The sequence below is a fragment of the Desmodus rotundus genome, chromosome 5 (assembly GCF_022682495.2).
Source record: "Desmodus rotundus isolate HL8 chromosome 5, HLdesRot8A.1, whole genome shotgun sequence".
NCBI lineage: Eukaryota > Metazoa > Chordata > Mammalia > Chiroptera > Phyllostomidae > Desmodus > Desmodus rotundus.
This window is the reverse complement of record NC_071391.1, coordinates 11,722,653-11,733,446: the sequence shown is the minus strand read 5'-3', so window position 1 is coordinate 11,733,446 and position 10,794 is coordinate 11,722,653. Positions and strand designations below refer to the sequence as shown.

The window sequence follows — 10,794 nt, the reverse complement described above, 5'->3', positions numbered from 1 at the left end:
AAACTTCATGCTAATGATAGACAAACCCAAGAAATTAAGGTACATTGGATCACAGTATCTGTTGTCTTGAAAGGAATTTGTTACATTTTTCAGGGATCAGGAGTTGATCTCTTGTGGCTTCAAAGTATATCATTGGATCTATTTACGACTCCATCAAAATGTCTAAGTTAATTCATCAGCTCGGTTTACTGTGGTTATCTTACACATTTCTGCTGATACTTTGAATTTGGTCAGGGGAATGTGCTGCCACACTGAGCATTTAGAATTACTTGACAATTGTATTTCAAATACATTGTGTTTGACATCAATGTGATATTTTTTGTTAGTGTAAATGCGTGTTTTCTCTCTTGTTCCCATTTCAGAAGACATACAACTTACTGTTTGGTTTTCTAAACCTTACACATGGTGGACCCTGGGGAGGGGAACTGCACTGCTGTGACAGAGTTCATTCTCCTCGGGTTATCAGATGTTCCTGAGCTGAGAGTCTTTCTCTCCCTGCTGTTCCTCCTGATCTATGGAGTCACATTTTTGGCCAACCTGGGCATGATCACACTGATTCAGGTCAGCTCTCGACTTCACAGTCCCATGTACTTTTTCCTCAGCCACCTGTCCTTGGTGGATTTCTGTCACTCCACGGCCATTGTGCCACAGATGCTGTTCAATATGTTAAAAAATGATAAAACCATCTCCTTCCTGGGATGCATGATACAATTCTACTTGTTTGGCACATTTGTAATTACTGATGTCTTCCTGCTGGCCGTGATGGCCTATGACTGCTTTGTGGCCATCTGCAGCCCACTGCTGTACATGGTCACCATGTCCCGGCATCTCTGTGTGGAGCTGGTGTCCTGTTGCTACCTCGGTGGGACTGTGTGTTCTCTGATCCACTTGTGTTTAGCTCTTGAGATCCCAACCTACAGATCAAATGTGATTAACCACTTCTTTTGTGATTTGCCCCCTCTCTTATCTCTTGCTTGTTCTGATGTCACTGTGAATGAACTGTTGGTATACATTGTTCCCACTTTCAACGAGATCATCACCATTGTAGTCATCCTCACCTCCTACTTGTTTATTCTCATGACCATCCTGAGGATGCGCTCTGCAGAGGGAAGGCGCAAAGCTTTCTCCACCTGTGCCTCCCACCTCACAGCCATTGCGGTCTTACAGGGAACAATCCTTTTCAGTTACTGCCAGCCCAGTTCTGGCAACAGTGAGGATGCTGACAAGGTGGCTTCGGTGTTTTACACTGTAGTGATCCCCATGCTGAACCCCCTGATCTACAGCTTAAGGAACAAGGACGTGAAGGAAGCTCTCAAGAAGGTGGTGGGATCCAAATTATTTTTTGAGAAGCTCTTTTCTTAACCAGATTTGGGTTTTTTTCAGAGATCTTTAAAGGTGCTTGTTGGAAGGAATGTTAAAGAAAAGTAAAATGGGGAAGGATTTATGTGCAGGAAATCTATGTATGCTTTCTCCCCCCATGTTTCTGTCTTTAAAAGCCATATATTTTAAAATCTTTTTGTACCTTTATTTACTTATTTCCCTATATCTGTTTACTCCTTTATTTAAATATAATTGGGGTGACATTGGTTAATAGAATTATATATGCTTCAAGGGTACCATTCTATGATACATCATCTATGTATGTGCCGGTTACCCCAAAACAAACCTTTTGTCACCATATATTTGGCCCCCTTCACCCTTTACTAGCCCTCCCATCCCCATCTCCTTTGGTAAGCACCATGCTGTGGTTGTGTCAACGGATTTTCATTTGTTTTTCTTGTTTGTTCATTTGTAGCTTTTAGTTTAAAGCCATATCCTATCCTTTTTATTGGCCTGTTCAGAAGCACCTGCTACCTTTTGCTGCTGTTCTCCAGCCTCTAGTTGCTGTGCATGGGTGTTTGGAGTGTGTTGTTAGACTCAGTTTTTGTTTGGAGACATGATCAGTATATTTCTAACGAAGCACGCACATAGACACAAGTCTTCATCATTTTTAATGAATGCAACAGTTTTTATGAAACTGACTTCATCTTTTCACAGGGCATGAGTATACATTTGTTTATCACAGAGTCTATGCTTTTTTCATAAAAATTTGGAGTGAATTTCCTACATGTTTTTGTGTATTGGGGATAATCCTTCTTAGTTAGTAATGGTTATTTTCTTTTTTATTACCCTTTTTATTGCAAGGTTATAATTTTATAAATTTCCAGACTGACAGCTGTCAGAGAGGAGGGGGAGAGGGGAAAGGGCTGACTTAATCAAAGAAGGTGAAGGGGTTTGTCAAAAAACACGTATCCCTGACACAGAGATGCAGACGAGAGTGTGGTGATAACTGGAGGGGGGGCGGGCGTGGGGCTGAGAGAGAGTAGGCAGAGGGCAGGAAATGGGTACATCTGCAACAGTGTCAACAATAGAAACAAAGTTAAAAATATCTCTTCTGCAAAATGTAATATAATACTCTAATTTTATAATAAAATTTTCATGAAAGTTAAATCTGTATCTTAAGTTCTTAGCACAATATATCGCATAACTAAATAATAAATTATTTGCTATTGTTAATTTTTAACTTTTACTTTTTGTTCTCTATTTTACTTTAATTCTGGAGTATTCAAGTAGGTTATGCATCTGATACCATACTCTTTTTTAAAGTTTCTATGTCTTTGTTAATTTTTTTATTTACTCTGCCTGAAAGTATTTTAAGCATTTACCATATTTTCTAAATTGGTTATAATCTAAACTTATTGTATAAGTTTCCTATGGTTTATAAACAAAATGACTGCAAATTTGGTGGATTAAATCACTAGGCCTTTATTCTTTTGTAGTTCAGGAGTTCATAAATCCGAACCCAACGTCATCGGGCCACAACCAAGGGCAGCAGGAGGACTACACAGCTCTCTCACAGGGTTCTAGGGGGTCATCCTTTATCTCTTTCAGCTTCTGGCAGCTGCAGCCATCCTTGACTTGTCATGTCATTCTTGCCTTCAAGGTTAGCATCTTCAAACCTGCCTCTGCTCCAGTTTTCTATATCTTCTCATGCATTTGTATGTGTGTGTATGAAAAAAAATGTCTGCCTCTCTATTCTAAGGACACCTGTAATCAATGGCATTCAGGTAGCACCCTGATGACCCAGTATAATCTCCTCATTGCAACATCCTTAATCTAACCATGTCTCCCCACAACCTTTTCCCAAATCAGGTGGTCCTTATGGCTTCCAGGGATTAGAAAAGCTGCACACACCCATCTGTTTAAGTTTAAATCATAATTTATGTTTCCTATGTTTCTACAATGTTATCACTTCATTTATAAGTCACTTTAATATATCATTTGGTATTTGTGATTGTGAATATATTTATTAAGATCACACTTAAATTCAACACTAGTCCTCATTACTTTAATGGAGAACAGTTGACTTCAAATTAAATACCTGGGAGCTGATTCAGATCTTGCTGAGTGATTTAAAGGAAGATGCTTAAATTTACTAAATTTCAGGTCTCACAACTATGAACTGGGGATAAACTGCCAGCCTGAAAGAGTTATCATTGAATTTAAATATAACAAAATTTTAAGGACCTGGCCCATAAAATGCACTCATTTTAAGTGTTTCTTTAAAAGAAATTTTTGAGAGCAAAGGTCATTTAAAAATATTCCAGTACCACTGACAAAGACAACTACTCAGTGTTTTTTAAATAAGTGAATAAGCAAGAACTAAAAGAATGGAGTTACTTCTGCTTATGATAAGAAATGCTCTGCATGGCTCTGCATTGGCTTTCAAATGATATCAATGGAGTGAGATTTCCCACATCACCCATGAGAATTTGCATTTTAAGATGAAAGAAAAAAGTTTTTTTACCTTTGGTCTTCTAATTAGAACAGGGTTTTCCAACCTTAGTACTAGTGATATTTTGGGCCAGACAATTCTGTTCTGTGGGGGTCTTCCCTGTGCATTATCAGGTGTTTAAGAGTACCCCAGCCCCTACCCATTGGATAATAGAACCACCCTTCCCCACATTTATGACGAGCAAAAATGTCTCCAGACATTGTCAAATCTCCCCTAGAGAGCAAACCCTGAGCTGGAAGTCACTGAACTGGAGTGCGACAGTATACTAGAGCTCTAGCCTCTCAGAGAACCTTGAATATCAAACTTCCCTGTATTTACAGCTACCCAGGCACTCACATTTTAGCCAGCTACTAATTTGATCTCTCTCCAGAATCTGTGATGTCTCCTTTCAGAGATCTTTGATTTTAGAGCTTGAGGGACACAGAGTTCCTCTTACTTTATTTGATATGGATGGATGACTATCAGTGCCCATATCCTTCTGAGATGTAGGCAAATGTTTTGTATGTAAAAGTTGATTGTTTCATTTTATTAGCAAAAGGATGTCACATTATATTCAACTTCACAAAAACTAAAATGCCACATTTCTATTTTCTCCCCAGTGTTGCCTCATAAGTAATCATCCCAATTGTGTGGGAATAATTGAGGAACACTGAGTGATCTGCAGATATGTCTGTAAAGCAAGCGCATAATAATTTCTTTGGACTTCTTCAAGTGGTTTTATTTCACACATGTAGTCTGGTCACTCCCTAACTTGCAGACTACAGGGCTTCACAGGTACTTTTCCTCCCTTTACTAATTGCATCTCAAACTCCTGGTAGGCACTCAGCCTCTCCTGTCCTTGGTGACTCTTTGTTTTGGCACCAGTGGGATCTGGTGAAGTATTCATGGCCAGTCACCAAAGATCCAGTGATGGGTTTCTGAGTGGTGACTAGGGACTAGTGATTTAAGCATGGGATTTTGGTGGAATTATTGGGGAAAAAAGAGTTTCTTTCCACTGAGATTAATGTTCTGGGCAGATAGAAGCTCAAAACTGCTCATATCTCTTTCCATATATAATATGTATATATTTTTCTTTTCCCCCCAGTTTTCTCTGTCTTCCTTCATTAGGCAGCACATTCTCTCTAAATTTCATTTTCAACTGCCCAGTCTTGTAATGAATTTTTCAATCTCCATGTAATTGTTTATGTTGTTTCTAATGTCTTTCACTCACTATTGGGTACTTGTCAAAATTCTTAATGTTCAGTTGAAAGTATCCTCCTTTTCTCTGTAGAATACGTTGGCACAACATATTCACAGAGTTAATGTATGTATGTACATATGTATGTGTTTATTTTTCATGATTGTTGTTTAAGTACAGTCTCGGCTCTATTCTGGTTTGGATGGCCAGAACTGCACTTCAACACGATGCACATATAACACATATGAGAGCCATTGACTTTTTTAATAATTGGTTTTCAATCTGCATGTTGACTTCCAAGATCTCTGTCTCAACAACCTGAGAGATATATTTTTGCTTCTTTCCCATTTATTTCACCAACCTATCATATATTCTGTTGTTTCATATATTGTTTTATGCTGGATAAATCAAATTAGATAGTGATTATCATAACCCTATTATCTATATAATAATTTACTGTCTGAGAGCCAGAATATATAAATATTTTGAGACATTGTTAAGATGTACAAAAACACACTGCATCCTTTCATTTTTGTCTAATCAACTCCTCAGCATATAAGGGTGTCCAACTTTTTGGTGTCTCTGGGCCACACTGGAAGAAGAAGAGTTGTCTTGGGCCACACAATAAATACACAAACACTTAGGAAACCTGATGAGCATAAAAAAAGGCTTTAAGTACATTTATATTTTTGTGCTGGGCCGCATTCATAGCCATCCTGGGCTGCATGTAGCATGTGGACCCCAGGTTGGACAGGTTTGCTCACATAAATTTTTCCATGGGTTTCGGATGTTAGAGTCTGTGTTCCTGAGATATGATGTGAGATCCGAAAACTAATCTCAAGGCCTCAAAGCAAAATATAAGAGGACTTGCAATGTGCTGGTGAACCACAGACTTCCTAGGGAGGCACAACTTTCTTCTAGGACCATGGGCGTACCCAATTAGATTATAAACATTTGGCAATGGTCGATTTTTTAATCTTTAAGTCTCAAGATCAGTTGTTCCAGTAAAAGGTGAACTGATACAACAGTGTAGTAAGGTGAGTGAGAAAGATAATGATCTGGAAAAGGTTCTTACCTTAATCCCAGCACTTTATAGCTTGATAGGATTTTAAGTGCTTATCTTCTTACAGTCACTTACTTCATTCACAGGAAACTGGTGTTTTGAGAAAAAAGGCCTAGAATAACACAGGTTGTCAATGCCTAAGGTATTTACAACAACAACAACACAACAAATCCTGAAGAAGAAAAAAAAAGTGTGTTTAACATGTGATAATCTTAAAACAATTCTCAGCATTATTGAAGGAGATTTTAAGAGAAATGGAGACATCAAACTATCACATGGAATAGAGAAATAAAGTTCATTACACACAGAAAAATCGTAGGTTGAACATCTAGGATGTAGTTTGGGATTTGGAGAAAAAAAGAATTTGACATTGTCAGGACAAAAGTCCTATTTCACTCAGTCAGCTGAAGTACAAGGCTGGCAACCAGGGTCGATGCCTGTGAGGAAACATCCCAACGAAATGAAGGAAAATAAATGAAAGTCGGCACAGGGGCACGTTTTTGAAGACAAAATTCACTTAAATGTTCATACGTTCTGACAGTTTATGAAAGAAAGATGATTAGTAATAGTAAGAGCAAAGATGAATAGTAATTATAACATCTTAATTGATGCAAATAGAATTCACTGGTGCATAATTGAAGAGATTCACTTCAGAGAGGAGGGGCACATTTTCCCCAGAAAAGGAAAGGAGAGAGAGAGGGAATCAATGATGAATTCAAATGCTTCTACAATAACAAGATGAGAAAGTAGAGGATATTTGTATTTGCTGTTCTATATTTTTCTCCACAAAATAGAAATCATTTTCTGGCAGCAAGCAGAAGGTAGCAAAATGAGACCTAAAAAGAAACATTAAGGTTTGCAATAGCTATTAAATGAGGAAAACAGCTGTATATAACATGAAATGTTAAAGAACAATATATATAAATATATATATATATAATATAGACATATCCATATATTTATCTTAATATTGTGAATTTTATGTAAGTATAAAATGAACATGTATCAAAGATTTTACTTAATTGATTCATTAATTAAGCTGTTATTCATATAAAGGAAAATTCAAAGAATTATAGGTCAGGAATTCACATATCAACATACAAATAGATACCAACTGGCTTTTTTTGCAGGGGGAGAGGGAAGTCAATTGTCTACACTGGACAAAATGTACGTGTTTATAGTCAAGTATCACTTGGATTGTATCAGGTATCCACCACTGACAGATCTGTAAGTTAGAGCAAGGACAGGAAAGGCAGAGATAACCCAGAGAGGTAGAGCGGAGAGACTCTTCAACACCTTTTACAATTTTGCACTGCAGAGGGCATGGACACATTTCTGGATATCATTATCCCATTGTCTGGATTGAATGTTATAGATCTGTAAGCATGGGGATTTCTCTAGCTGTATTCCACAGCTTGGATTCCAGATAAAATAGATGTCTGGATTGACTCAGAATTGCTGTGTTGCCAACTTAATTTTTTTATTATTATTCTTGCTACTTTATTTTACTGTTTATACTATTACACTTATCTCAATTTTTCCCTCTGTGACCCCTTCCACACACCCCCGCCCCCTCCTTCAGGCAACCCCACACCATCATCCACCTCCACAGGTCATGTCTGTATGTTTTTTGGTCCATCCCTTCACCTTCTTTCATCCAGTACCCACCTTCTCCCTACCGTCTGACAGCTGTCAGTCTTTCCCTGTTTCTATGCTTCTGATTTTATTTTGCTCATTAGTTTATTTTGTTCATTAGATTGCACATATAAGTGAGGTCATAATATTTGTCTTTCTGTGATTGGCTGATTTCACTTAGTGTTAAGAGTCTTCAGTTCCATCCATGCTGTTGTAAAAGGTAAGAATTCCTTGCTTTTTAACTCCTGCAGAGTAATTCCAGTTTGTAAATATACCACAGCTTTTTTATCCACTCATCAACTAATGGACACAGGCTGTCTCCAGCACTTGGCTATTGTAAATAATGCTGCTATGAATATAGGGTGCATACGTTCTTTTGAATTGGTATTTCAGGATTCTTAGGATATTTTTCCACAAGTGGAATTACTGGGTAAAAAGGATGTTCCATTTACAATTTTTTGAGGACATTCCATACTGTTTTCCACAGTGGCTGCACCAGTCTGCATTCCCACCAACAGTGCACTAGGGTTCCCTTTTCTCCACAACCTCATCTGCACTTGTTTTTGGATTTATTAACGATGGCCATTCTGACAGAAGTGAGGTGATATCTTTAGAGCAGAGAAGTCACAAGATGCTGAGGTTATGGAGGCCGGAAAAGAAAATTTAACATATAATTTTTTGAGAAAGGTACTCTTGTTCTTTTATTGTAGATGGGGAAACTGAAACTCAGTGATTAATTGGCCTGCCCAAGGCCTCACAACCACTAAGTGACAGAGCTGGGAATCAGCCACTTTTATAACTAGTGCAGAATCTTCTAATTTATCAGTGAGTTTCAAACAACTCTACAGGGCTTCTTTGTTCCTCAGAGGTGAAGCCAGGTCTCAAGATGAGAAATACAGAACTACTTTCCCTCCACCTACACAATGTTTCTCCTTGAACAACAATGCTTTACCTGTTGTGGAAATAAAAAAAATACTAATAGGAATGGAGGCTATTTATTCAGAGTATTCTGTGTACTAATGTGGTTAGTTACTATTACTTGACATTGGTGGAAGAAGAGAGAGTTAAAAAAGTAAAGAGTGAAGCTTGGGTTTAGAGTTCAACAACTGGCTTGATGGTTGTGCCATTTAATGTGGAAAATAGTAGCCTTAATTTTATTAACCAATCCCACACCAATACATTTAATGAAAAAGAAGAAGTGATAATCTATCACTTAGAAAAAATTAAAAGTCTATGCATCATTCTACATTAGCTGTAGATATGCCTAGAAGTAATCAGGATGCCCAAGTAGATTTAGGATGACTCTTCTATTTATTTTGACCATTTTCTTTTTTATTTTTTCAATAATGTTGAGGTTACCATTCACATCGCTATTGTTACTCTGTGACACCCTCAGCAGTTCAAAAGCACTGCCGAGAATGGAGTTGGAGAATGGTACTGTGATGACTTAGTTCTTTCTCTTGGGATTTAGTGACCATTCCGAACTCCAGAACATTCTTTTTGCTAGTTTTTCCATCTACTCTGTTATCCTGTTGGGGAACTTTGGGGTGATTTTGTTTATCAAGACCAGTTCCCACTTGCACACCCCTGTGTACTTTTTCCTGTACACATTTTCCTTCATAAATGCATGCTACTCTCTGTCACTGCCTCTGAATTACTTCTGGACTTGGTTTCCAATAAGAAGCCCATTTCTTACAATGGCTGTGCTACACAGTTATATTTTTTCTTGCTCTTTGGTTGACACAGAATCTTGCCTCTTTGCTGCCACCACTTGTGATTGATGTACAAAGCAATCTGCAACCCACTGCTCTGTGTTGCTATTATGTCTAAGAGGCTTTCTTTCATATATGTATGGCATTATGTGAAGTGAAATAAGCCAGGCAGTGAAAGAAAAATACCATATGATCTCACCTATAAGTGGAACCTCATCAACAAAATAAACAAGCGAGCAAAATAAAACCAGAGACATTGAAATAAAGAGGAAACTGATGGTAAACAGAAGGGAGGGGGGATAATGGGGAAAAGAAGGGGAAGGTTCATCCAGGAACATGTATAAAGGAGCCATGGACAAAGCCAAAGGTGGGTAGGATTGAGGGTGGGAGGTGGGGGTGGGTGGGGCAGGGGAGGGTGGTGGGGGGAAAGTAGAGACAACTGTTTTTGAAGAACAATAAAAAGTACAGTTCTGGTTTATTTCACAGATACACAGTGAGTAAATATGAATAATTACCAATGGAATACTAATAGAAATTGTATCGTGTTATTTATTTTTACTCTATTAAAAATTTAAGGTAATAAATCTTTAATTTAAACTGTATGAATTGGAAATTTTAGCTTTTTAAGATTATTTTAACTAGTTTAATGTTATGAACACAGAAAGGAAAAGGAAGTCTTCTTTTCTAGCGGCTTTTGGAAAAGGCCCAGGTCCTTCACCCCCCAACTCCCACTTATGTGGCTCCTTTCCAGCTGTCATTCGCACCCAGTCTGTTGTCCAGAGGGAGGTGAGAGGGAAAATCCGCCGGCCGATGTGAAGAGTGTGAGGTGTAATATAAACCTAGAGCTGCTGACCCTGGGGTTGTTGCTGATACAACGGGCCAGGATGATGAGAAATAGAGCATCCAAGGAGACTTTTCCATCACATGATTCTTTTCCCTGATTCTTACCAGAACCAACACCGAAGGACAAGCAGCGCAGACAGATTTCACTTACGTTAAGGACTCCAGAGTAGAATCGAACAAGAGGATTCCCTTTTGCATCTTCTTTCAGCCTACAGTCATTAATTTATTCAGCACATAACTTGAATGCTATCCTGGAGCTGAATATTGTTAATAGCAAAGGAGAAACAATGGGGAATAATGTAGGCAAGGGCTGTGGCTTCATATAACCTTCAGTATGGGGCAGGGTGTTCCTGATTCATTTTTATTTGTATATTTACTACTTATATCGTTTTATGTTATAGGGTGATAGTACTACATGGGAAGGAGAAAAACAAACCTAATTCAATCTGCTAACCTCCCTTCTGACTGAGCGAGTTTGTTCACTCCATATTGTAAAGAAATCTTAAGGAGGGTCTGTTGAATTCACATG

At 38.1% G+C, this 10,794-nt stretch overlaps 1 protein-coding gene across 1 annotated transcript; it reads left to right on the top strand.

Moving 5' to 3' along the window:
• The first annotated feature begins 402 nt into the window (after positions 1-402).
• Positions 403-1,362, top strand: LOC128780842 (olfactory receptor 5L1). Its single transcript, XM_053923863.1, has one exon. The coding sequence runs from the start codon at positions 403-405 to the stop codon at positions 1,360-1,362; it is 960 nt and encodes a 319-aa protein (XP_053779838.1).
• The last annotated feature ends 9,432 nt before the right edge of the window (positions 1,363-10,794 follow it).